The sequence below is a fragment of the Papio anubis genome, chromosome 1 (assembly GCF_008728515.1).
Source record: "Papio anubis isolate 15944 chromosome 1, Panubis1.0, whole genome shotgun sequence".
In the NCBI taxonomy this organism is placed as follows: Eukaryota; Metazoa; Chordata; class Mammalia; order Primates; family Cercopithecidae; genus Papio; species Papio anubis.
In genome coordinates, this window is record NC_044976.1 from 126543665 (window position 1) to 126571621 (window position 27957).

Sequence of the window (27957 nt, forward strand, 5' to 3'; positions counted from 1 at the left end):
TAATAAAAAATAATCTACCGACGCTTCTTACTCCTCAGAACTTTCTCGTTTTGGAACCACAGCCCATCAGTGGGCGGGGCCTCATTCTCGGGAAAACTCGGCGGTGGGAGGAGTACCCTCCCGGAGATCTTCCGGAAGGGGCGTGGTATGACTTCCGTAATCTTTCGGGCAGAGGCGGAGTCTTCTTCCGAGGACCATTCGGAAGAAGGCGGAGCCTACCTCGCATCAGGACCAGTCTGACTGCACCTGCATCCTTAGCTCAGCGCATCCCCGGAGCATCGTTAAGAGCCGAGCGCAGCTGACAACTAGGGGCCGGACCGTCGCAGGAGGCGTCCGCTGGATACCTTCCCCCTTCCCTGACCTAGAGCTCTACAGCTGCGGCCTCGGTACTGACCGAGGGTTCCCAGAGTTGTCTCACCATTGCAAAAACGTTATAGCAACAGCCTCTGATTACGACATGGCTGAGATCACCAATATCCGACCTAGCTTTGGTAAGTAGACTCGGGAAAACTAAGCTTGAGGTGGTCAGAATGGGTGCAAGGCCAAGGGGGCCCAGCGGCAGGGCAGAGAATGCAGCCCAGACCAGAGCCTTCAAAGTGCCAGCCTCGCTAAAATCGGGCCTGTGGTGGTGGGTAGTGGGCAGTTGACAGTGCATGAACTTGAGCTATGGGCTGCAGGGACTGGCAGGCCCAGAGCCACACCGAGGGTGGGGAAGTCCAGGATGCTAAAACCTTGTATGGTGCACTGTCAGCACTGCTGGAGGTGAGAAACAGCAAGCGTGCGGAGGATGTGAACCCCTCCTTCTGGGGGAGGAGAGGTGGGGTAGGACGAGCCCTCCCCCTTGGGGCACGCAGGGCGGTGCCCCTTCCTCCCCCTCCCATTCCTAAGGGCTGCGGGGGAGGGAGGTGACAAGGGGGATGGGGCATCAAGATGGCAGCTTGGAGACTGTGGGCCGTGTGGCTGGCAGCCAGGGGACGCGGCGGCCTCTGGGGAAAGAGGGGTGCGGGGGTGGGGAGCAAAAAGGAAGCCACTCCTTAAGCTGGTCAGCTGGATGCTGGAGCTAGGAGGAAACGTGAGCCCTGCAAGTTCCATTCTGCATCGTAATGGTGGGGTCCATCCGATGCTACCAAATGGCGCTTGGCGCTGCTGGGCTGGGGGATGACGTGATGTCTATTTCTGGGCCTCCTGGCAGCGCCGAGGCTGTCCTTCCGGGGCCTTTGTTCCCTGTTTCCCTGGGCCGGCTTTTCAAAAAGGGGGACTAACCCGCGTTGATGCTGGCGGGGGCGCGAGCCAGGCCGGAGGGGGAGGGGCGAAAGAGGCCCAGCCTGGGGGAGGCCGCTTTGTGTACCGCAGAAAGCATTACGTCATTTCAGAGCGGCTGGTCCCCGACCCAGCCCTGTGGGCTCCAAGATTAGTTTTACACTCCCGGAGCAGAAAGTGGAGTGGAAAATAGGGAAGAAGGTGGCAAAGACAAGCTTGAGAAAGAAGTTTTTTCCTCTTTGGGGACTCCTCCAGTATATGCTAAAGGAGCAAACTTCCTGTGTTATGCTTTCCTGGCCAAAAAAATAAAATATAATTGCCCTGCTTCTCCTTAATTCTACTACAGTTTAGAAGGGGGAAGCCAGTGAGAGTTGCTGCCAAAGAACCTTCTTATTCCTTCAGGGATTCTATTCCTCAGACAATCCAGAAGGTTTGAGCATCGGGACTCCAGTTTTTAGGGTGGAGACACAATCCAGCTAGGAAATGGCTTTTCTCATTCCTGAATAAGAGGTGCAGTGAAATGAGCAGAACCCAGTGTGTTCTATCCTCTCAGAATAAGGAAAAAGAAATCAAATCAGATATATTCAGATAACAGATCTTCACACTCATTAACTACTTGTTCTCACTTATTCCCCAAGGCTAAATCTTGATTGTATTTTTTCTTCCACTTCACCTTCCGCATCTTTATTCTTTGAGTTCTAAGTTCCCAAAACAAAAGTCCCTTTCATGATCACATGAGCAATCCATGATTTCTTCCTGTTCTTTTTCTTCTTATGCCCTTCCAACAGATTCCTTTCCCTAACTGCAGTTCCAGAATCCTTGAAAAAGGAGATGGTGTGGAACATAATACAGTGATTTCTCTTAGAGGGACTATTATTGGAAAAGGGAAAATAAATTGTATCAGCCTGTTACGTACTACATTTTATTTAATCCTAACAAATACCCTTGACTGTATGTATGTATTATATATACTTGCCAGACAAGGAAACCAAGGCTCAGAAATAAAATAACTTGGCTAAAGTCAAACAAATGAGTAAAGGTAGTGCTAGTTTTTGTTTTTGAGACGGAGTTTCAATCTTGTTGCCCAGGTTGGAGTGCAATGGCATGATCTCGGCCCACCACAACCTCCACCTCCTGGGTTCAAGTGATTATCCTGCCTCAGCCTGCCAAGTAGCTGGGATTACAGACATGTGCCATCACGCCCGGCTAATTTTGCATTTTTAGTAGAGACGGGTTTTCTCCATGTTGGTCACGCTGGTCTTGAACTCCCGACCTCAGATGATCTGCCCACTTCGGCCTCCCAAAGTGCTGGGATTACAGGCCTGAGCCACTGCACCTGGCCAGTGCTAGAATTTAAACCAATGTCTGGCTGAAACCAAAATTTATTCTCATTCCATTGTATTATATTGGCCTACTTGACAGTGAAAGGCTATGTTTAGGAAAGGGGGTATCAATAAAAGCAGTTCTGGTCAGAAGCTGAAGGAGCTGGCCAATAGCCCAGTGTGTCTTGCAGGTTTTTAAACCACAGAGGGTCTTCTACATAGAGAACTACCACTTCCAAATTTTTCACATCTCATAGAGTACTTCATTTCAAATGCCACAGCACTTGGGTGATACACCAAGCTAACACTCAATTATCTATGACCATGGAGGACAAAAGGAGCGAGAATCACAGGTCACTGCAATTTATAGCTACTTTAAAATACTCACTTCAGCCATTAGTTTCAACTTCCATTTCCCACCAAGCTTTTGACTAAAGCAAGACAGAGAGCTCTAGGTTTCAATATCTTTGATGTTTCTAGCTCATTGTCTTGGGTTTCAGGGAGAGAGGCAAGAGTCAACAAATACTAAAATGAAGAAAGGACAGCAAAAATAGGAAACAAGGCCAGGGGGAACACCTAGATAATTCAAAGATGCGTTCATCTGTTTCTCTTCCTTTCCTTCTCTATCCTCCTGGAATATGAGAATTCTTCATCTTCTCTCTTTACTACCATATCTCCATTTTCTTTTTTTTTTTTTTTTTTTTTGAGACGGAGTCTCGCTGTGTCGCCCAGGCTGGAGTGCAGTGGCGCGATCTCGGCTCACTGCAAGCTCCACCTCCCGGGTTCACGCCATTCTCCCGCCTCAGCCTCCGAGTAGCTGGGACTACAGGCGCCCGCCACCTCGCCCGGCTAGTTTTTTGTATTTTTAGTAGAGACGGGGTTTCACCATGTTAGCCAGGATGGTCTCGATCTCCTGACCTCGTGATCCACCCGCCTCGGCCTCCCAAAGTGCTGGGATTACAGGCTTGAACCACCGCGCCCGGCCTCCATTTTCTAACAATAAAAGTTGATGCATTGTAAACATGTAAGCAGCAGTGGGTTCCTGCTCCCCCGCCACTCACTGCTGCAGAGAATAAATCTGTGATAGAGCCAAAAGAATTGCCCAGGTGTCTCCTAATCAGCCTTCAGATCTCTCTTTATGATTATTCTTAAAAATATGCCTGTCTTGGTAGTTTCCTGTCTTCCTCTTCTAATAGAGACAATGTTCAGTTTCACTAATGAGTAGCAAGCAATTTGCAGGAAAGCACCTGATTGATGAATGGAGAGCCACTTCCTTGGGCTGTGCCCATTCTTATTGGCAACTGAATCCAATTAGTTGTTCAACCAAATATTTACTGAACTCCTATTAGAAGCAAGAGACTCTGAGAGATTCAAAGATCCATAGGATATTCCTGCCTGCCTTCAAGTATCTTACTACCAAGGCTGTCTCCATTTTGTGAAAACTTTCCCTAAAAGCTATTTCATTTAATACTTTGAGACTAAACACTAGTATTATTCGGTATGGATATAGACATAGTCACCTTGATTTATTTTGTTAATAATGTTTTGCTCCTTATCTATATTATTTTAAAATGTATCTGGGTACAGTGGATCATGCCTATAATTCCAGCAACTCAAGAGACTGATGAAAGAGGATCTTGAGGCCAGGAATTCGAAACCAGACTGGGCAACATAGCACCTTGTCTCTAAAAAAAACTTTTTTTTAATTAACCAGGCATAGTGGCATGGGCTTGTAGTCCCAACTATTCAGGAGTCTAGGGTAGTAAATTTGCTTGAGCCCAGGAGTTCAAGACTGCAGTGAGCTGTGATTGCACCACTGCACTCCAGCCTGGGCCACAGAGTGAGCCCATGTCTCTAAAATAATAATAATAAGAAATATATATATATAATTTTAAATAAAATGTAACTCTTCCTTGGTTAGGCATGGTGGCTTACACCTGTAATCCCAGCAATTTGGTGGAGACTAAAGTGGGAGAATTGCTTGAGCCCAGGAGTTCAAGACCAACTGGGCAATATAGTGAAGACTCATCTCTAAAAAAAATTTAAAAATTGGCTGGGCATGGTGGCTCACACCTGTAATCCTAGCACTTTGGGGGACCAAGGCTGGCAGATCACTTGAGGTCAGGAGTTCAAGACCAGCCTGGCCAACATGGTGAAACCTGTCTCTACTAAAAATACAAAAACTGGCCGGGCGTGGTGTCACGTGCCGGTAATCCCAGCTACTCAGGAGGCTGAGGCAGGAGAATCGCTTGAACCCGGGAGGCAGAGGTTGCAGTGAGCCGAGATCACGCCATTGCACTCCAGTCTGGGCAAAGCAAGACTCCAGCTCCGGAAAAAAAAAAAAAAAAAAAAAATTAGCTGGGCGTGATGGCACATGCCTGTAGTCCCAGTTACTCAGGAGGCTGAGGCAGGAAGATCATTTGAACTGGGGAAGTCAAAGCTGCAGTAAGCTGTGATCATGCTACTTCACTCCAGCGTGAGCGACATGGTGAAATTCCATCTCTATAAAAAATACGAAAATTGGCTGGGCGCGGTGGCTCAAGCCTGTAATCCCAGCACTTTGGGAGGCTGAGACTACGAGGTCAGGAGATCGAGACCATCCTGGCTAACACGGTGAAACCCTGTCTCTACTAAAAAAATACAAAAAATTAGCCAGGTGTGGTGGCATGTGCCTGTAGTCCCAGCTACTCAGGAGGCTGAGGAAGGAGGATCACTTGAGCCCAGGTGATGGAGGTTGCAGTGGGCCAAGCTTGTGCCACTGCACTCCAGCCTAGGCAATAAAATGAGACCCTGTCTAAAAAGAAAAAAAAAAAGTAAGCTCTACCACAATGCCTGGCAGGGACATATAAATTTACACAAAAAATAGCAGTTTTATCATTGTCACTGCGATACACAATATTACATGTGTATTATGACCAGTGCATATGAAATTATACCTGCCTCTCACGTAATCTGGACATTATGCTCATAGTATTGTGCTTATCATGCCCATAGGCTTTCTAGAGAAGATAAACCTTTCTTCCAGGTTTGGAGGGAAGAAAAAGATATGGATTCGTTGGAGAGGATGGGAAAGGATACCTCTAATAGAAGGGAAAATAGTAGGCATTATACTAATTATAGTCCAAGCTTGTGGTTGCCTAAATTCCTAAGTCATTTTTGACTCATCAGTGAGGTTATTGACTATAAATAGGTTTTTAAGTCCAAATAGAAATTTGCATTTATCCCTGATATATGTAATCATCTTAACTCAATCCCTTTTTTTTTTTAAGATGGAGTCTCGCTCTGTCACCCAGAATGGAGTGCAGTAGCACAATCTCAGCTCACTGCAGCCTCCGCCTCCTGGGTTTAAGCAGTTCTCTGCCTCAGCCTCCTGAGTAGCTGGGATTACAGGCACCTGCCACCATGCCTGGCTACTTTTTAAATTTTTAGTAGAGACAGGGTTTCACCATGTTGGCCAGGCTGGTCTCAAACTCCTGACCTCAGATGATCTGCCTACCTTGGCCTCCCAAAGTGCTGGGATTACAGGCGTGAGCCACCACACCCGGCCTCAATCCTCTCTTTCTAATCTTCGGAGGCTGTTTTGAATTCACTGACTCTTTTGTTCACTGAACAATTACTATGTACCGCATAGTTCTAGGACCTGGGACTATAGCAGTGAACAAAACAGACAGAGTTGCTGTTTTATTAAGCTTGTCTAGTGATCGAAGACAGATGATAAATATATGACAGGATAATAAGCTCCATGAAGAAAAATAGGGAAGGATGATGGGAACATTATCTTACTTGGGGCAGACAGGAAATACTTCTCTCATCCAGTGAGGTTTCAGGCTCACAAAAAGTGAAGCAGTGAGCTGCACAGATGCCTGATACAAGAATGTTTCAGGCAGGATACGGCGGCTCACGCCTGTAATCCCAGCTCTTCGAGAGGCTGAGGCAGGAGAATCGCTTGAACTTGAAAGGCGGAGGTTGCGGTGAGCTGTGATCGCGCCATTGCGCTTTAGCCTGGGCAACAAGAGCGAAACTCCATCTCAAAAAATAAAAAAAAGAATGTTCCAAAAAGAATCTGGAAAATGCTGGAATTATGTCTATTTCTTTTTTTTTTTTTCCTCGCTCTGTTGCCCAGGTTGGAGTGCAGTGGCATGATCTCAACTCACTGCAACCTCCACATCCCGGGCTCAAGTGATCTTCCCACCTTGGCCTCCCAAATAGCTGGGACTACAGGCATGTGCCACCATGCCCTGCTAATTTTTGTAATTTTTTTGGTAGAGATGGGGTTTTGCCATGTTGCCCAGGCTACATTTATTTCCTTAGTTCTCCCTCCCTTCCAAATGGTCCCCTAAAAAGTAAAGTGGAAAACTATAGACCTTATCTGGACCTTTAAGGCCTAAACCCAACTTAGCCTCAATGAACTTGAGGGAGCGAAAAAACTTGAGGGTCCAATTTGTGTGGGAAAAGATAAGACTAGGGTAAGGGAAACAAAAAAAAAACATCTATTTCTCTCTCTCTCTCTCTTTTTTTTTTTTTTTTTTTTGAGATGGAGTCTCAGTCTTTCACCCAGGCTGGAGTGCAGTGGCACGATCTCTGCTCACTACAACCTCCACCTCCCGGGTTCAAGTGATTCTCCTGCCTCAGCCTCCTGAGTAGTTGGGATTACAGGTGTGTGTCACCACACCTGGCTAATTTTTGTATTTTTTTTAGCAGAGACAGGGTTTCGCCATGTTGGCCAGGTTGGTTTTGAACTCCTGACCTCAGGTAATCTGCCTGCCTCGGCCTCCCAAAGTGCTGGGATAGCAGGCGTGAGCTGCCACACCCGGCCTATTTCTCTTTAGTTATTTGTTCATCCAACAAATACATATTAAGTACCTGCTATGTGTTTTAAGTGCTGAGGGTACAGCAATGAACAAAACAGACATAAATTTTTGTCCTCATGAGACTTATATTCTAGTGAAGATAAATAATGAATTGTAAAATAATGTGTGTGGGGGTGTTTATTCTTACATATTTGTGTATGTATTTTATATTTTTTTTCTTACATGTGTAGGGGTATGTGTATCAGAGAGAGATAATGACAAGGCATGTTGAAAAAATTAAGGCTAGGAAGAGTGGGTGGCAAGAATGGAGAAGATTGCACTTTTAAATAGGGGAGTGAGGAAAGGCCTAAGAAGGTGACATTTGAGCAAAGATCTGACATTTTCCACTAATAGGGAAGAAAACTCCTATGTCTTCCAGCGAATGATTTATTAAGGTAATAATAATGAAAAGAGAAAGTCCCTATTTCTTCCTATTTAGAATAATATATGTATAAATAAATACATGCATGTATATATACACACACACACATACACACACACACACACACATATATACATATACACCTATTTTTGCCTACAATGGATATATTCATCCTGGAGGGATACTTTTTTTTTTTTTTGAGACGAATACTTTTTTTTTCCATTGCCCAGGCTGGAGTGCAGTGGCACGGTCTCAGCTCACTGCAACCTCTGCCTCCCAGGTTCAAGCGATTCTCCTGCATCAGTCTCCCAAGTAGCTGGGATTATAGGCACATGCCACCACGCCTGGATAATTTTTTATGTTTTTAGTAGAGACGGGGTTTCACCATGTTGGTCAGGCTGGTCTTGAACTCCTGACTTCAGAGTCCGCCTGCCTCAGCCTCCCAAAGTGCCAGGATTATAGGTGTGAGCCACTGCCCCCAGCCTTGTATTTTATATACATGGGAGCTAAAATTTTGGAACATATTTTGAAAGTACATAAACCCAGAGTTCTTTCTTTTGGCACCCATCTTTTTTTTTTTTTTTTTTTTTTTTTTGAGACAGAGTCTCACTCTGTTGCCCAGGCTGGAGTGCAGTGGCCAATCTCAGCTCACTGCAAGCTCCACCCCGTGGGTTCACGCCATTCTCCTGCCTCAGCCTCCTGAGTAGCTGGGACTAGAGGCACCTGCCACCACGCCCGGCTAATTTTTTGTATATTTAGTAGAGACGGGTTTCACCGTATTAGCCAGGATGGTCTCAATCTCCTGACCTTGTGATCCACCCACCTTGGCCTCCCAAAGTGCTGGATTACAGGCGTGAGCCACCGTGCCTGGCCCACCCATCCATTTTTAACACCCTGAGCACCCTACCAAGACCATCTAAACTCAGCTCCACATCCTTCCACCCTACCTGACAGTGAGTCAGTCGATGCACGCCTTGTTCTGGATGCTATGGAATATCCTCCTGAAACTAAAAATCTTGTGTAACAGTTGAAGTGAACAGGTGCCCATGAAAAAGGTGACCTTGGAACACGTACAGAGCAGCTTTATGTGAAGCACAAATCAATATGAGCAAACCAAGTCTATAAATGCTGAGAGAAGGTCTAGAAAAGAACAGAAAGTCAAGTGGGGTGCTTCAGAGAAGGCTTTCTAGAGAAGATAAACCTTTCATCTAGGTTTGGCCGGGAGGAAAAGCCATGGAGTGGTTGGAGAGGTTGGGAGAAGGTGCCTCTAATAGAAGGGAAAGACTCTGAAGCCCAGATGAGCACATTTTGCTTTAGAGGCTAGACTGCAGATTAGCTTGGCTCCAGCAGCAGCAATGAGCAGGGGAAATCTAGACAGGAGGTAAAGTCCACCCGCCCTGACACACCTCTGGTCTCTGCCTTCAGATGTGTCACCGGTGGTGGCCGGCCTCATTGGGGCCTCTGTGCTGGTGGTGTGTGTCTCGGTGACCGTCTTTGTCTGGTCATGCTGCCACCAGCAGGCAGAGAAGAAGCACAAGAACCCACCATACAAGTTTATTCACATGCTCAAAGGCATCAGCATATACCCAGAGACCCTCAGCAACAAGAAGAAAATCATCAAAGTGCGGAGAGACAAAGATGGTCCTGGGAGGGAAGGTGGACGTAGGAACCTGTTGGTGGACGCAGCAGAGGCTGGCCTGCTAAGCCGAGACAAAAGTCCCAGGGGGCCTAGCTCTGGATCTTGTATAGACCAATTACCCATCAAAATGGACTATGGGGAAGAACTAAGGAGCCCTATTACAAGCCTGACCCCCGGGGAGAGCAAAACCACCTCTCCATCATCTCCAGAGGAGGATGTCATGCTAGGATCCCTCACCTTCTCAGTGGACTATAACTTCCCGAAAAAAGCCCTGGTGGTGACAATCCAGGAGGCCCATGGGCTGCCAGTGATGGATGACCAGACCCAGGGATCTGACCCCTATATCAAAATGACCATCCTTCCTGACAAGCGGCATCGGGTGAAGACCAGAGTGCTGCGGAAGACCCTGGACCCTGTGTTTGACGAGACCTTCACCTTCTATGGCATCCCCTACAGCCAGCTGCAGGACCTGGTGCTGCACTTCCTCGTCCTCAGCTTTGACCGCTTCTCTCGGGATGATGTCATCGGCGAGGTCATGGTGCCACTGGCAGGGGTGGACCCCAGCACAGGCAAGGTACAACTGACCAGGGACATCATCAAAAGGAACATCCAGGTGAGTAGGAAGTGTGTGTTGGGGAGCAATGGTAGGTTGGGGGAGAAAATATCTCAGGGGATAAATGGAAGTGGGAGGGGAGTGGGATGGGTGGCAAAGAAGGGCTATAGAGAGGAAGCTCTTGGCTGTCAAGAATAAGCAGTGGTCAGAGTAAGACAGAGGACCTGGCAGATTAGGTCTCCTCTAAGCAGCAACTTCCTGAGGAGAGAAGGTCAGATAGCTTCCACCATTTCACTTAGTGGTTGGCATCCTGATGATGCTCAGCTTACTTGGAACAGGCTGGCCTACCAGTTGTAGATCCTCCATCATATCAGGGATATGGGGGCTAATCTAATTTCCTCTCCAAAATGATGTGATCTTCCTCCAGTGAATTTATTTTTCACAGCTGAGAAGCTAGGACAATAGTTCAGTAATTTTTCCCTCAGCTTCCCTTTCCCAACCTAACCTAGGGGTGTAAATGATACCATGTACATGTCTTTTTTTTTTTTTTCTTTTTTTTTTTTGAGACAGAGTTTCACTCTTGTCCCCCAGGCTGGAGTGCAATGGTGCAATCTTGGCTCATTGCAACCCCCACCTCCCGGGTTCAAGCAATCCTCCTGCCTCAGCCTCCCAAGTAGCTGGGATTACAAGTGCCCATCACCACACCCGGCTAATTTTTTGTATTTTTAGTAGAAACGGGGTTTCACCATGTTGGCCCAGCTGGTCTTGAACTTCTATCCTCAGGTGATCCACCTGCCTTGGCCTCCCAAAGTACTGGGATTACAGGCGTGAGCCACCGCGCCCAGCCGTCATGCATATGTCTCCTTATGACCATTTTACAATGCAATTCAGTGAATTGCTTTACCCTTCTAGGCCCAAGCCTTTGCCATAGACACTTTCCCTCTCTCCATTTCTCCTGTCCTCCCTCTTTGTATTAGAAGAGGGACGAGGGCCCTCCATCCTGTTTTCTCTCCCCCTCTTCCCACTGGATGGACATTGGCTCTTGAGTTGTCATTTCAGGAGCACAGTAAATGTAGCCCCATCCAACCCCATTAGTTCATTTATTTCTTCCACAACTGGGGAGGCAGTCAAATGCTGCAGTTAAACACTTGGGCTCCAGAATTGGACTGCATGACTTTACTCTCCAGCTCACCACTTGCCAGCTGTGTGACACAGGTGAGTTACTCGACCCCTCTAAGCCTCTGTTTTCTCATCTGTAAAATGGAGCTCATAATATTGCCTTCCTTACAGGGTTATGAGAATCAAATGAGATAATATGCCTGGCATATGATTGCTCTTGAAGAGGTTTTATTTTATTGGAGGAGAAAGACAAATATTTTTTGCAGTTTCTCTATAGTGAGTATGGTAGGTGCTATGAAGGAAGTTGCTGAAATTTTAAACTTAGAGTTTCATGTCTTTTTCAGGGTATAACGTAAGTGGTTAAAACAGCAAGGACTTTGAAATCAGACTTGAGTTTAAGTCCAAATTCCATCAGCTAAATGACCTTGGGCAACCTGCTTCACTTTCTTTCTTTCTTTCTTTCTTTTTGAGACAGAGTCTCGCTCTGTCGCCCAGGCTGGAGTGCAGTGGCGCGATCTGGGCTCACTGCAAGCTCCACCTCCCGGGTTCACACCATTCTCCTGCCTCAGCCTCCCGAGTAGCTGGGACTACAGGCGCCCGCCACCATGCCCAGCTAATGTTTTTGTATTTTTAGTAGAGACGGGGTTTCACTGTGTTAGCCAGGATGGTCTCAATCTCCTGACCTTGTGATCCGCCCGCCTTGGCCTTCCAAAGTGCTGGGATTACAGGCGTAAGCCACCGCGCCCAGCCGAAGTTTCAGTTTCTTATGGGACTAGAGTAGGATGATGATTTTATGTAGCCACTAGGACATAGTGAGCCTTCAATAAATTGTGACCGTTACTACTATTGTTATTTCTATTATTAGTCAAGTTTGATACCTGGGTGATGCATGTGGTTTGTAAATATTTACATTTTGTTTTGACAAAGTGGAGGAAGACAAGGGAGGACTGAATTGGTGAAGGAGATTAGGAAAGAATTTCGAGGCCACTAGAAACAACTGCACATCTCCCAGAAAGAGCTCTGCCTGGGGGCAGATCATACTTATTTCTTGATACCTTTTTTACCTGCAAGCCCTCAGTGGACTCAGTGGGGAGACAGGAGGCTCAGGATTGGATAGAAGAGGCTCCTAAATTAGCAGGCGCAGAGTGAGCAGTGAGCACCCAGGAAGAAGGTTTGCCTGCCGAAGAAGGGCACTGTGTCAAGTCTGGGTCGTTGACAGTGGGGAGCACACTCTGCGTGTGTGTGTTCTTGCCTTCTGTGTTCTGTAGTAGGCACCTGTCCCCCTGCAGCCAGCCCAGTCCTGCCTTTCATTTCCTGAAGGAACCGCTGCTGCCACCTGGCACACTCAGATTCTTGTCACAGGGGCCAGGGAAGTCCAAGAATCTTGAAGAATATTAGACACATTTGGTCAGAGCATAAACAAGACACTGCCACATCTTGTGGTTCTCAATGCCAGGATACAATGAGACATCCCAGGGTCCAGCACTGCAGGGGTTTTCGCATCCTCTGAGATTGGAATCAGAAGGTGTGAACAGAAACAGATGCAGGGGCCTGTTTCATCCCCTTCTCTCCCCTTCCCTCTCCTCCCATCTTTTTTCCTCAGGGCTCTGCCCACCCATTCCGCTGTTTCCTTATTCCCTTCACAGCGGCTCCCATCCTCCACTCCTTCCCTTGTCTACCTCTCCTTAAAGGAGGAGCCTTTCCAGTACACCCTTCCATGTGACTCCAACCTTGGTAAAGCCACCAACCAGCTGGACTCCTCCAGACAGCTATACACTTGCAGCCCAAGGCTGGGAGTGGAATATGGCTCTGTGCCAAGCTGCAGCTGGGAAGAGATTGGCAATGAAAGGGACTGATTTGGGCTGGGAACAAAACAGTCTCAAATCAAGGGCACTGGACACAGCACAGACAATGGCATTTGCTAAACTGCCAGGGGCTCTTGGCAAGAGCCACATTTCTTTCCACTTTATTAACTCCCTTGAGGAGGGATAAGCCAGGGCTAGGATCCTGAGCAACACACGCCCTGGAGGAGGCCCGAGATAGGACACCCAGAGCCTGTGCAGCACCACCCCAGAGCTTTCCAGCCTCCCAGGCTTCCTAAGCCCATTTTCCCACCCAGTGCCCATAGGCAGGACTATGTTCCATCTGAGCCATGGCTGTCATCTCCCTAGTCACTCATCCACTAGGTTCCCTAGCAGTGCAGGCTGCAAATGTCTCTCCCAAATCCTCCCTACTGCAGCCAAGTAGGATCTCCCCTAGGTGAACATGAGCTAGAGCTGCGCTGGACCATGCCACACTGGCTGTAATAGGCTTTTTCCTGGTCTGGCTTACACAGACCAGGAAAAAGCTACTGCACTCTAGTCTGGATGACAGAATGATACCCTGCCTCAAAATAAAATTTAAGAAAAAAAGAAAAAGAAAAGAAAATATGGCCAGGCACAGTGGCTCCCACCTGTAATACTAGCACTTTGGAAGGCCAAGGCGGGAAGATTGCTTGAGCCCAGGAGTTTGAGGTTGCAGTGAGCTATTACCACAAACTGCACTCCAGACTGGGCAGCAGATCATGTATGTGTATGCAGGGAGGAAAAGGGGTATGGGGTTGAATGTTAAGGTTTTGTTTTTCTATGGTTGTGATTTAGGGTAGAGGTGGCCCTTAGGACATCTGGCCCCAAGAAGGGTTTATTGAGGTTATGTTGGTCCACCTAATACAAGGGCTCCTTGGCTAGAACATCACTCTGAAAGAGGTTCTGCTAATTATAGGAAAACAGACTATTCCTTGCCTAAGTATTATTTCTTCTGAGTGTATTCTTTAGGACCACTGTTCCTGTTCCTCTGTTCCACTGAAGGAGCAAGGAGATTGCTCTCAGACAGCCGAGCCCCGCAGCTCTGTCAGGCATGAGAAAATCCTTTCTCCCCCTTGTCCTTCTGCTTGCCTGCCCCCCAACAGGGCCTTTACCTCACTAGGCCAAGGGGCTGGGAAACAGAGCTTGCTCCCAGCCTTCAATGGCTCTTTCAAAAGAAAGAGCCATTGACATAGCTACTTGGAATGGGAATTGGGTAGAAAGAGAAAAGGAGGGGGCCTGAGGGAACGACATTAAACTGCCTTCAATGCAGGATGGAGTGGCATTCAGGTGGTGTTGTGGCTACAGACTTGGGCATCGCAAAGCGGTGCTGAGTGGGGACGGGCATGCTGCCAGTGTGAGATGGCCCAAGGTGAAGGAGGGGTCAGATGGAGGACAGTTGCCTGAGGAGTGATTTTTAAGGGAGAAAAAGATGAAAATGGTAACCAGAAGTTGTCCACTTTCCAAAAACACTAGGAAAGAGGCACGGGGATTTTGATTACAAAGATTTTGCTAGAATATATGATTTAGGATACAGAATTTTAAATAAGTAATCAGGAAACCTAAGCTATAATCTTGTCATTCATGTTATTCTTGCAAATAAAACTGTGCTTTTAAAATCAAATGTTGTCCGGGCGCGGTGTCTCACGCCTGTAATCCCAGCACTTTGGGAGGCTGAGGCAGGCAGATCACAAGGTCAAGAGATCGAGACTATCCTGGACAACATGGCGAAACCCCGTCTCTACTAAAAATACAAAAATTAGCTGGGCCTGATGGCACGTGCCTATAGTCCCAGCTACTCCGGAGGCTGAGGCAGGATAATTGCTTGAACCTGGGAGGCAGAGGTTGCAGTGAGCCGAGATCACACCACTGCACTCTAGCCTGGCAACAGAGCAAGACTCCGTCTCAAAAAAAAAAAAAAAAATCAAATGTTGCTTTTCCCCTCACCTATCCTTCCTCCGTGTATAAAGTTAGAATCATAGTTAAAGACTGCATATTTAGTATTTAGATACTCAGTATTGAAGGATGGCCCTAGAAATTGATATCAAACCTAGCTAACATTTTATTATTATTCATGGAAACAGAGGGGAGCAGTAGCCAAAACCATGCAAAAGTCCTTTTTAGATCAGTGCTGTCTAATGATGATAGAAATGTTCTATATTTGCACCATGCAGTGTGGTAGCTACTAGCTACATGTCGCTGTTGAGCACTTGAAATGTGGCTAGTGTAACTGAGGAACTATAATTTTAATTTTATTTAATTTAAATTAAAATTTAAATAGGCACATGTAGCTAGTGGCTACTGTATTGGATAGCTCAGTTCTGAATGTTTTGGAATCCATTCAATTTTCTTTTCCATAAGGGATTACTTTTCTTTTCTTTTTTTTTTTTTGAGACGGAGTCTCGGTCTGTAGCCCAGGCTGGAGTGTAGTGGCTGGATCTCAGCTCACTGCAAGCTCCGCCTCCCGGGTTTACGCCATTCTCCTGCCTCCGCCTCCCAAGTAGCTGGGACTACAGGCGCCCGCCACCTCGCCCGGCTAGTGTTTTGTACTTTTTAGTAGAGATGGGGTTTCACCGTGTTAGCCAGGATGGTCTTGATCTCCTGACCTCCTGATCCGCCCGTCTCGGCCTCCCAAAGTGCTGGGATTACAGGCTTGAGCCACCGCGCCTGGCCGGGATTACTTTTCATTTGATGTGGCTAATAGTAAAAGTGAGTTTATATTCACTGATTACATTCTGACTTCTAGCAAAATGAAACAGCCCAGAAGTATACTGGTTGGCAAGGGCAACCAGACTGTAATTCAAAACTGGCCGAGGGCTGGGCATGGTGGCTCACTCCTAGGAGCACCTTAGGAGGCTGAGGTGGGTGGATTGCTTCCACTCAGGAGATCAAGACCAGCCTGGCCAACATGGCAGAAACCCTAGACGTGGTGGTTCACACCGGTAATCCCAGCTACTCAGGAGGCTGAGACACCAGAATCACTTGAAGCCAGGAGGTGGGGGTTACTGTGAGCTAAGATCATGCCACTGCACTCCAGCCTGAGTGATAGAGCAAGACCCTGTCTCGAGGGGAAAAACAAACAAAAAAACCCAAAAACACACTGGCTGAGGGACCAAGCATGGTGGCTCACACCTGTATTCCCAGCACTTTGGGAGGCTAAGACGGGCAGATCACTTGAGCCCAGGAGTTTGAGACCAGCCTGAGCAACATAGCAAAACCCCATCCATCTTTACCAAGAACACAAAAATTAGCTGAGCATGTTAGCACATGCCTGTAGCCCTAGCTACTCAGGAGGCCGAGGTGGCAGGATCACTTGAGCCCTGGAAGTCAAGGCTACAGTGAGTCAAGATCACACCACTACACTCCAGCTGGGCAACAGAGTGAGACCCTAGCTCAAAAATAAAAATAAAATAAAATTGGCTGAGGGTACTTCCCATGGACACAATTAAGAGCTGACAATAGGCCGGACATGGTGGCTCACACCTGTAATCCCAGCACTTTGGGAGGCTGAGGCAGATGGATCACGAGGTCAGGAGTTCGAGACCAGCCTGACCAACATAGTGGAACCCCATCTTTACTAAAACTACAAAAATTACCTGGGCATGGTGACACACGCCTGTAGTCCCAGCTACTCGGGAGGCTGAGGCAGGAGAATTGCTTGAACCCAGGAGGTGGAGGTTGCAGTGAGCCATTGCACTACTGCACTCCAGCCTGGACAACAGAGCAAGACTTCATCTCAAAAAAAAAAAAGAAAAGAGCTGACAATACATATGTTATGGGTAAGGACAAAATGTGGGGCTTCTCTCTAGCAGAGAAAAACCATGCAAATATTTTTAAGTTGATTCCCTTTTGTATTTCAATTTCAAAAGCTAAGGGGTGGGTTTAAACCTTGGTTAGTTGTTTGTTTTTTTTTTTTTTTTTTTAGACACAGAGTCTCGCTCTTTCACCCAGGCTGGAGTGCAGTGGCACAATTTCAGCTCACTGCAACCTCCACATCCCGGGTTCAAGCAATTCTCCTGCCTCAGCCTCCTGAATAGCTGGGATTACAGGTGTGCACCATCATGCCCCACTAATCTTTTGTATTTTTAGTAGAGACAGGGTTTCACTATGTTGGCCAGGCTGGTTTTGAACTCCTGACCTCAAGTGACCCGCCCTCCTCGGCCTCCAAAGTGTTAGCATTACAGGCGTGAGCCACCATACCCGGCCTAGTTAGTTATTTTTTTATGCCCCATGAGAGACATTTCCACATGCTCCTAGGATGAAACATAGACTGAAGAAATTTTTAAAGTCATGTGAAATGTCACAGTTTCATTCCTTGAGATGACTTAAGGCCTACAATCAAAGCACAAACTATTAGGCTTATTCCTTGTTTTTTATTGATGAGTTAATTGGCATATTTGCTGCTGCTGTTCTTTCCAGCACCAGACATACCTGAGTAGATAGTGAACTAGGCTGGGAGCTTCTTAAGGGTAGGATTCCTCAGTATCCATCTTTTCAGCCCTAGCTTCTAGCGGAGAGTGCTTGGCACTTAATAAGTAAGTGCCTAATAAGTCGTTTTTGTGAGTGTGTGGTATATATAAGGCTGGTGATGAGCATAGTCTATTTTTGCTCAATTTAAGACTTCCTGGAGTAGATGACATTTCTTTGGGTCTTTGAAGAATACAAGGAATAAGGTGATAGCGGGGCAATGATTTGTCCCAAATTTAACTTACTGTGTTCTACATTCCTCAAAACTCACCTCCTTTTGTTTTCTTTATCCTGGCCTCATCCCCACTTTCTAAAGCTAAAAACATAAGAAATAGTCCACCCTTTCCTCCCTCTTCCCTAGGCTTCACAGCCAATTAACTGCCCAAGCCTAAAAAGCCCTGACAATTCTTCCTGAGACATATTTTACCTCCGTGTCCATCTCCTCTGCCATAGCCCTAGTTCCAGTCCCAATCATTTCTTCTGTAGCAGGTTGCTACAGAACAACGGAATCTGTTTTTTTGAGATGGAGTCTCACTCTGTCGCCCAGGCTGGAGTGCAGTGGCGTGATCAAGGCCTACCTCAACCTCCACCTCCTTGGTTCAAGCGATTCTCCTGCTTCAGCCTCCTGAGTAGCTGGTACTACAGGCATAAGCCACCACATCTGGCTATTTTTTCTATTTCTTTCTTTCTTTCTTTTTTTTTTTTTTTTGAGACAGAGTCTCCCTCTGTCACCCAGGCTGGAGTGCAGTGGCGTGATCTCGGCTCACTGCAAGCTCCGCCTCCCGGGTTCACGCCATTCTCCTGCCTCAGCCTCCCGAGTAGCTGGGACTACAGGCGTCTCCCGCCTCGGCCTCCCAAAGTGCTGGGATTATAGGCGTGAGCCACGGCGCCCGGCCTCATTTTTTTTTTTTGAGACGGAATCTGCCTCTGTCGCCCAGGCTGAAGTGCAGTGGTGCAATCTTGGCTCACTGCAAGCTCCGCCTCCCGGGTTCATGCCATTCCCCTGCCTCAGCCTCCGGAGTAGCTAGGACTACAGGCGTCTGCCACCATACCCGGCTAATTTTTTTGTATTTTTAGTAGAGACAGGGTTTCACCGTGTTAGCCAGGATGGTCTCGATCTCCTGACCTCGTGATCCGCCCGCCTCGGCCTCCCAAAGTGCTGGGATTACAGGCGTGAGCCACCGCACCCGGCCCTAATTTTTCTATTTCTAGTAGAGATGAGGTTTCACCATGTTGGCCAGGCTGGTCTTGAACTCCTGACCTCAGGTGACCCACCCACCTTGGCCTCCCAGAGTGCTTGGATTATAGGCGTGAACCACTGCGCCCAGCCACAGCAGCCTCTTTTTGACAGGGTCTTGCTCTGTGGCTAAGGCTGGAGTGCAGTGGCTCGATCACAGCTCACTGCAGCTTTGATCTCCTGGGCTCAATCAATCCTCCTGAGTAGCTGGGTCTATAGGCACACGCCACTGCGCCCAGCATTTATTTATTTATTTATTTATTTATTTATTTATTTAATTTTATTTTATTTTCCAGAGACAGAGTCTCACTCTGTTGCCCAGGCTGGATTGCAGTGGTGCAATCTTGGCTCACTGCAAGCTCCGCCTCCCAGGTTCATGCCATTCCCCTGCCTCAGCCTCCGGAGTAGCTGGGACTGCAGACACCGGCCACCACGCCTGGCTAATTTTTGTATTTTTAGTAGAGATGGCGGTTTCACCATGTTAGCCAGGATGGTCTCGAACTCCTGACCTCGTGATCCGCCCACCTCAGCCTCCCAAAGTGCTGGGATTACAGGCGTGAGCCACTGCGCCCGACTACAGCGGCCTCTTTTTTTTTTTTTTTTTTTTTTTTTTTTTTGAGACGGAGTCTCACTGTGTCTCCCAGGCTGGAGTGCAGTGGCGCGATCTCGGCTCACTGCAAGCTCCGCCCCCCGGGTTCACGCCATTCTCCCGCCTCAGCCTCCCAAGTAGCTGGGACTACAGGCGCCCGCTACCGCGCCCGGCTAGTTTTTTGTATTTTTAGTAGAGACGGGGTTTCACCATGTTAGCCAGGATAGTCTCGATCTCCTGACCTTGTGATCCACCCGCTTCGGCCTCCCAAAGTGCTGGGATTACAGGCTTGAGCCACCGCGCCCGGCTACAGCGGCCTCTTAACTAAGCTTTCTGATGTTGGTCTTTCTCCACTTTAGTTCATTCTCCACCTTTCTCTGAAATAATAATCATTTAAATAAAGTGATGACAACCGGCCGGGCCTGGTGGCTTACGCCTGCAATCCCAGCAGTTTGGGAGCCCAAGGTGGGCAGATTGCTTGACCCCAGGAATTCGAGACCAGCCTGGGCAACATAGTGAGACCCTGTCTTTACAAAAAATACAAAATTTAGCCTGGCATGTTGGTGCACACGTGTAGTCCCAGCTACCTGGGAGGCTGAGGTGGGAGGCTCTCCTGAGCCCAGGAGGTAGAGGTTGCAGAAAGCTGAGATCTCACTACTGTCGTTCAGCCTGGGCAACAGACTCAAAAAAAACAATGACAGGTTTCCACTCCTATACTCACCAACCTCCTCTTGTATGGGTGCTGCTGACTCTGCTCTTTGGTAGTGTCCCAACAGCCCTTTACTCCAGCCTTGCCCACCTTTCCAGGTTCCTGACCTACCCGTCCTATCAGCCACCCCTACTTAAGGCATATTCACCTCTCAGCCATTCTCTAAACACAGCTTACCTTTTCAGGCCCAACTCCTTTGTGCCAGCCACTCCTGTCCACCTGCCTGACATGATCATCTCTCTGCCCATTGCTTCATGGTTTTGTACCCCCAGCAACTCAGTCCAGGCATCAGCTGGTAAAGCCTTCCCTCAGTCTCCCAGCTCTAGGTGCCCAGAGCACTTAGACAGGCTTCTCATTTCTCTGACAAGTCCCGTACATGCTTTTTTTTTTTTTTTTTTTTTTGAGATGGAGTCTGGCTCTGTCGCCCGGGCTGGAGTGCAATGGCCGGATCTCAGCTCACTGCAAGCTCCGCCCCCCGGGTTTACGCCATTCTCCTGCCTCAGCCTCCCGAGTAGCTGGGACTACAGGCGCCCACCGCCTCGCCCGGCTAGTTTTTTGTATTTTTTAGTAGAGACGGGGTTTCACCGTGTTCGCCAGGATGGTCTCGATCTCCTGACCTCGTGATCCGCCCGTCTCGGCCTCCCAAAGTGCTGGGATTACAGGCTTGAGCCACCGCGCCCGGCCCCGTACATGCTTATTTACTTCTCTGTCTCTTCTACTGAGTGGTAAGCTCCTTGGGAGCAACAGCTGAGTCACATCAGCTCTGGATCCTCAAAACCTGGCATGCAGTGCCTATGCAAATGTTCTTTAAAATGTTCCTGGAGGGGCCAGGCACGGTGGCTCACGCCTGTAATCCCAGCACTTTGGGAGGCCAAGCTAGACAGATCACCTGAGGTCAGGAGTTAGAGACCAGCCTGGCCAACATGGTGAAATCCTGTTTTTACTAAGAATACAAAAATTAGCCGGGCGTGGTGGTGGGCGCCTGTAATCTCAGCTACTCTGGAGGCTGAGACAGGAGATTCACTTGAACCCGTGAGGCGGAGGTTGCAGTGAGCCGAGATCATGCCACTGCACTCCAGCCTGGGCAACAAGAACAAGCCTCTGTCTCAAAAAAAAAAAAAAAAAAAGTTCTTGGAGGACTAGAGGTTTTTTTCAAGCTCAAAATGAAGCCTAGCATCACATTTAAAGATGGAGAAACAAAGATCAGGGTGCTAGGGAGGAAGCTGATTTGGCTGGAGAAGATACACTGGAGTGCACATTGGGGTGGGCAGAGCAGGTGTGGATATTCACCTTGTGAAATGCAGGGACAGGTTCAGGGACTTGCCCAAGGCCATGTGGTGAGTAAGTGGCAAGGTTAAGATTCAAACCCAGTTTTCCTACCTCCCACCGTACAGTCTTCGAACTTTTTAAAGGTTAAGAACCAAATGACAGGATGCACTTCTATAGTGCACACTATGTGCTGGGCACCATTGCAGTTTACAAATTTTAACTTATTTAATCCTTTTGATGATGCTATGTGGTAGGTACAACCTTTCACCCACATTTTATAGATGAGGAATCCGAAGTACAGAGATGTTGAGTAACTTGTCCAAGGTCACAGATAAGAAATAGCATCTGGGCACGGTGGCTCATGCCTGTAATCCCAGCATTTTGGGAGGCTGAGGTGGGAGGATCACTTGAGACTAGGAATTCAAGACAAGCCTGGGCTACATAGTGAGACTCTGTGTATAGGAAAAAAAAAAAAAGGCCGGGCACAGTGGCTCAAGCCTGTAATCCCAGCGCTTTGGGAGGCTGAGATGGGCAGATCACGAGGTCAGGAGATCGAGACCATCCTGGCTAACACGGTGAAACCCCGTCTCTACCAAAAAATACAAAAAACTAGCCGGTTGCCGGGCGCGGTGGCTCAAGCCTGTAATCCCAGCACTTTGGGAGGCCGAGACGGGCGAATCACAAGGTCAGGAGATCGAGACCATCCTGGCTAACCCGGTGAAACGCCGTCTCTACTAAAAAGTACAAAAAACCAGCCGGGCGAGGTGGCGGGCGCCTGTAGTCCCAGCCAATTCTCGAGGCTGGGAGGCAGAATGCATGAACCCGGGAGGCGGAGCTTGCAGTGAGCTGGAGATCCAGCCACTGCACTCCAGCCTGGGCGCAGAGCAGACTGCCTCAAAAAAAAAAAAACTAGCCGGGCAAGGTGGCAGGCTCCTGCAGTCCCAGCTACCGGGAGGCTGGAGGTGAGAATGGCGTGGAACCTCGAGGCGGGAGCTTGCAGTGGAGCCGGTATCCCACTGCATCTCCAGCCTGGGCTTATTGTGAGCCAGACTTCGTCTCAAAAAAAAAAAAAAAAATAGCCAGATGTGGTAGCACACACCTGTAGTCCTAGCTGCTCAGGAGGCTGAGGTGGGAGGATTGCTAAAGTCCAGGAGATGGAGGCTGCAGTGAGCCAAGATCATGTCACTGAATTCCAATCTGGGCAACAGAGTAAGACCCTGTCTCAAAAAAAAGATAAATAGTCAGGATTTGAATCCAGGCTACTCTGGTTCCAGAGGTCCTGCTCATAAATGCAAGGCTATGGCTATGCAGGCTCTCCATGCAAATTATTTAATATCAGAATATGGTTATAATGTATCCTTTCTGCCTCCTTGTTAAATAAAATCATAACACGTTTCTAGGCGACGAGCATCTTTCCAACAAACTTATCATTCCTGCACTTGTCCTCCCCCAGACTCTTCCCACTGCTCTGCACACTTTTTGTGCTCCGCCCTGCACCCTCTGACAGGATTCTCACCTGCCATTTCTTCCTCACAGAAGTGCATCAGCAGAGGGGAGCTCCAGGTGTCTCTGTCATATCAGCCTGTGGCACAGAGAATGACAGTGGTGGTCCTCAAAGCCAGACACTTGCCGAAGATGGATATCACCGGTCTCTCAGGTAGCAGCTATTTACTTCAACCTATTTCTTACTGTCTGAACCACCCCTGACTCCTTGCCTGTGGCCCAGATAGACCTCCACACTTCAAGATCCTTGCCTCTTTCAATTTAATCTACTCCTCTTTCTATAGACATTCTCTTCCCAATGAGTGTCTACATCCAATAGATTTCCCTAGCTAGGAAGATTCTTCAGTTGAACAAATGGGGTCTTTACATTTGGCAAGGTATCCTAAATAATATGCATGACAGGTGCTAAGAGAGACTTATCAAAAAGGCTGCAGGCATTTGTCTCTGTGCCCTTTAAAATACTTATTGGTATCATTCTTCAGACCTTACTTGAGAAAGTTGTTCTGTTCTATTCCTGCTTGGTTTCCTTGGCCCGTTGTCCAGGCAGGCAGACTCACATATGGTCAATGTGTGTTTATTGTGCAATCACTAAAGAACACATGGGGTGGCCATCAAAGATATGAACAACAGAGCCCCCCGCCTTTCCCAACATGAAATTACCATTACATAGGAGAGGACTGTGTCATAGGCCTGTCTCCCTTTTTCTTATCTCTTTGGGGGCCCCAGATCCTTATGTCAAGGTGAACGTCTACTACGGCAGAAAGCGCATTGCCAAGAAGAAAACCCATGTGAAGAAGTGCACTTTGAACCCCATCTTCAACGAATCTTTCATCTACGACATCCCCGCTGACCTCCTGCCTGATATCAGCATCGAGTTCCTCGTTATCGACTTCGATCGCACCACCAAGAACGAGGTGGTGGGGAGGCTGATCCTGGGGGCACACAGTGTCACAGCCAGCGGTGCTGAACACTGGAGAGAGGTCTGCGAGAGCCCCCGCAAGCCTGTGGCCAAGTGGCACAGTCTGAGTGAATACTAATCCTGTTCTTCTCTCCTCTAACCCCTGGGGCCAGGCTAGGGAGGGATGTGGCAGGGAAAGAGATGACAGAGAAGTGGACTCAAAACCTCATTTTAGTTGTAGAAGAAAATGTCTTACAAAACAAACTCAACAAAGAACACCCTACGTGACCACAGCTGCAGATCAGTTCTTAGCAATGATGTGTGATGTTTTTTTCTCCTTTGCAAGGCACTAGAATCTTTTTTTTTTTTAGACGGAATTTTGCTCTTGTTGCCCAGGTTGGAGTGCAATGGTGAGATCTCGACTCACTGCAACCTCCGCCCTCCGGGTTCAAGCGATTCTCCTCCCTCAGCCTCCCAAGTAGCTGGGATTACTACAGGTGCCCACCACCATGCCTGGCTAATTTTTTATATTTTCAGTAGAGATGGGTTTCACCATGTTGGCCAAGCTGGTCTCGAATTCCAGACCTCAGGTGATCCACCCGCCTTGGCCTCCCAAAGTGCTGGGATTACAGGTGTGAGCCACCATGCCCGGCCTCTGTTTTTTTTTGTTTTGTTTTGTTTTTTGTTTTTGTTTTTTGTTTCTTTAATGGGGGACAAAAGAGAGGGAAAGACCCCTACAAATCTATATATAACAATGTAACCATATACTTGCATGTCTAATACAAACTGAAGAAATTAGCCTAACTGCCAATATCAAGTTGCAGATTTTAATCCATAGAAATTGTGTTTTGTGCTGCATTGTATTTGCTGATTATCTGAAATTGGCTTCTTTTTATTGGGCTTTTCTGGAGAATTTCTCCCACTCCCCACCTCTGCAGAAGAAAATTTTGCTCTTACAAAACCTCATGTTTTCATCATTCCCATCTTTTCTTTTTATTGCCTCTTATATCTCTGCTCTTTGACCTCAAGGTCTAGAGGTCTGTAGTAAGCCAAGAAACAAAGGTGGGGTGAATGAGGCAAGGTTTGCAGGAGAAAGGAATTGAGAAATGGGGGTATTTTTGCTATCAGTCTTCTGCTATGAATTAGTAAAGGGTAGTCTATAATTAATTGACAGACCGAACTGAAGCACAGAGAATACATCAAACTTATGCATCCAATACATCAGAACGTGGACTTTTATCAAACTTGATGACTTCTCTAAAAGGAGTTTGGAGACTTCAAATTCAGCTATAGGATAGTACCAATGAACACATCCAGCTGATCCCAAAAGCTGTTTTCAGGTATAAGGACAAGGAGAGAAGACAAGTGATGATGACAGCAATTCCCCTTTGCAGCTATTTACTGTAGAGACAGCCATTTCTTGGTTAATGGGTTGGAAGTTATCAGAGGTTTGAAGAATTACACTGGCCTTTGTTTTTCCAGAAATGCCGACCATGGAGATGCTTTAGAGTCTTCTTCTCAAATAGCTTAGATGTTGTAATTTTTGCTTCATAAAAAAATGGGCCCTCAGAAGTTCTCCTTAAATTTTTCAATAAAAATTTAGCTCTTAAAAAAATAACAGTAGGACTGAGTGAATGAAGATAAGTTGGATTCTTTCAGAGCATTCTTTTCCTCAAAACAAGCTGCATAGTTCTAGGAACTTATGTCTTACCACATGGTGAAGGGATGGGGGAACTACAGGATGCAATTCTTCTTCTACCACTGGGCAATAGAGGTTGAGAGAGATTCAGCATATTTCTGGGATTAGAATTCAAGTCTCTTTACTCCTACAGCAGCTATGTCTCCAATGTTGAGACTTCTCAGGTGGCACAGACTCCATGGATAATAGGTAAACTTGAGGCCAGGCACAGTGGCTCACGCCTGTAATCCCAGTATTTTGGGAGGCCAAGGTGGAAGGATTGCTTGAGCCCAGGGGTTCAGGACCAGCCTGGGCTACATGACAAAACCCCATCTCTATCAAAAATACCAAAAAATTAGCTAGGTGTGGTGCTGCATGCCTGTGGTCCCAGCTACTCAGGAGGCTAAGGTGGGAGGATCATTTGAGCCAGAGGTAGAGGCTGCAGTGAGCCGTGATCATACCACTGCACTCTGGCCTGGGGAACAGAGTGAGACCCTGTCTCAAAAATTAATTAATGAATTAAAATAAACGAGGTAAACTTGGTAGGCAGTAGATATTTTTGCCCACCTGAGGAGGAACTCAGTCAAGCTGTTGCTTAACCGCTTGATCCAGGGCATGAAAGATTAGTTGAGTCCACACAAGAGCATCACTTTTAACCTTGCTTTGGTGAAGGGAGTCGGAAAGCTGAGTCTCCATGGAGAGGGGGCGATCTTGCTTTCAGTGTTCCCTTAGCTTTTGTGGATTTAAAACCACTCTGCTCCCCCTAAACCTTTTGTTTGATTTCAGCCCATGTTCTTGACAATGCAGAGCAATTCCGAGCAGTCACAAAGCCTACTCTCTGTTCTTGTCCCTGCCAACCCCCAACCCCATAATCTGACTCACCTATTTCACCATCAGTTGGGGTCACACCACTACTCTCTGTCCTATACCCCATGAAATGTAAATACTGTATCATAAGTAGAAGAAAATAATTTTTGTTTTCTAAAAATGCATTTTGAGATAGTTTAATGTAAATCTGACAGGAGCATTCTGAAGCCCCATTAGGAAAAAATTTAAATGGTTCCTCTTCATCGCCTTAATGTCTAAAGATCAGAAATCGCTGAGCAAACCCGCTTTTGTTTCCTTCCCAGAAACAATGCAAAACAACAGGTGGAGATAGTCTGGTCTTTGCCCTGCTGTGTGTGCCTCTGTAGCTCCTCCTGACAAACGTCTGGGAAAACAGCCTCACCCCACTCTCCTCTCTCTTCCCCATTTCCTTGTAGCTTTATTCCTTGCATTCTTTGGGTCTACTGAGCAGTGGGTGCTGAGGTGACAGCGGAGGAACCAATTGTTCTGTAGCCTAGGAACTGCCTCAGTGTCTTTGCCAGAAAAAGGCAAAGAGGCGGACAGTACAGGGCTCCTTCCTCCTACCTCAGGCCTGATCCATCGTGCCCTTGACTTTGCTGTCCCAAAGTTTCTTAGCTGACTTTGGCTTTCACGTTTGTTCTTTCCAGAGCTAACTGATAAGAGTGGAGGAGGAATGCCTCCTCCTAAGAGTCAGTTGAAAGAAAGACAAGAGAGTCACATCTTAGCTTTTGCACAAGGCATTCGTGGTCAGGAATAGGTTAGGGAATGGTCACTCCTGATTTTCCAACAGTCGCTCCTTCTCTGCAGATATCTTCCTTTGGGAAGACAAGAATTTTTCTTAATAACAAAGATCCCTTTACGAGTTATTCCTTCTTTCAGTTCATCTCACTGGAGCACAGCCAAGATGGACATGTTTATGGATAGTGCTCTAGATGTGAAAACAGATAGAACTGGTTTGTGGGACAGGGGCAGCTTGCTTAGGAGAGGGAATAACGCAGGTCCCTTTTCTTGGAAGGCTTGCACTATGGCCATGACAGTGACATTGCCCTTACCATGATCCGTCTCCGAAGTGGTTGTCTTTCTTTACCTTGTGTCTTCTCTTGTAAAAATGAAACTCAAAAATAAAATAAATGTGTCAAATTTTGAAAAAAAGAAAAACTGAAAAAGCTAACATGAATTGTGTGAAATTGCATAATGCTGTAATGCTAACCTACAATATGTAATGCTATCTTGTATGTTGAATTTGTTAATGCACCACACAAGTGCAAAATAAAGACTGATTCACATTAAATAGGCACAGTGATGTCAGCCTGATTCTCTGGAAAGCGGGAGGCCTATCAGTGAGGTTAACACTCAGACTCCAAAAGGATGTTCTAGGGTATGTTTTCCAAACTGTGGTCCCCAGGCCACTCGCTTCAGAATCATCTGAGGGCACTTGTTTAAAAATGCAGATTCCAGGCTCCCATCCTAGATACTCTCATTTGGCAAGTGAGTTGGTTTGCTGCTTGCTCTAGTCCTAGTTCTAGTCTTTCTGTTTTCCTCTTGAAATGTAATTTCTGAGACCATCACTACCAGAGGGAGAGATGATGGTTCTTAGTGCTAAGAATCAATCTGCCCCTTTAATTGGAAATACTTATCCCAAAAAGCAATCCTGAGATAGGCCAATTCTGTTCCCTCATTCATTCATTTACCCCTTTTTTTTTTTTTTTTTTTTTTAGACAGTCTTGCTCTGTTGCCCAGGCTGGAGTGCAGTGGCTCAATCTCAGCTCACTGTAACCTCTGCCTCCTGGGTTCA

The 27957-nt window shown here is 47.1% G+C and overlaps 1 protein-coding gene across 3 annotated transcripts; it reads left to right on the forward strand.

Moving 5' to 3' along the window:
- Positions 1 to 169: 169 nt before the first annotated feature.
- On the forward strand, positions 170 to 27459 carry SYT11 (synaptotagmin 11). Of its 3 annotated transcripts, none has more exons than XM_017947778.3 (4): positions 170 to 491; positions 9240 to 10066; positions 22774 to 22897; positions 23458 to 27459. In XM_017947778.3, exons 1-4 carry the CDS (start codon positions 458 to 460, stop codon positions 23775 to 23777), a joined length of 1305 nt encoding a protein of 434 aa, XP_017803267.1. In that variant the 5' UTR covers positions 170 to 457; the 3' UTR covers positions 23778 to 27459. The 3 variants fall into 3 exon arrangements, with proteins under 3 accessions (XP_017803267.1, XP_009181367.1, XP_003892843.1); XM_009183103.3 differs by having other exon boundaries at positions 22774 to 22894; positions 23467 to 27459; XM_003892794.5 differs by having other exon boundaries at positions 23467 to 27453.
- The last annotated feature ends 498 nt before the right edge of the window (positions 27460 to 27957 follow it).

Coding starts and splice junctions, on each gene's coding strand:
- SYT11 (XM_017947778.3), top strand. CDS start 458: ATGGCTGAGATCACCAATATCCGACCTAGCTTTG. Junction 492..9,239: donor CAATATCCGACCTAGCTTTG/GTAAGTAGACTC, acceptor CTCTGCCTTCAG/ATGTGTCACCGGTGGTGGCC. Junction 10,067..22,773: donor TCATCAAAAGGAACATCCAG/GTGAGTAGGAAG, acceptor TCTTCCTCACAG/AAGTGCATCAGCAGAGGGGA.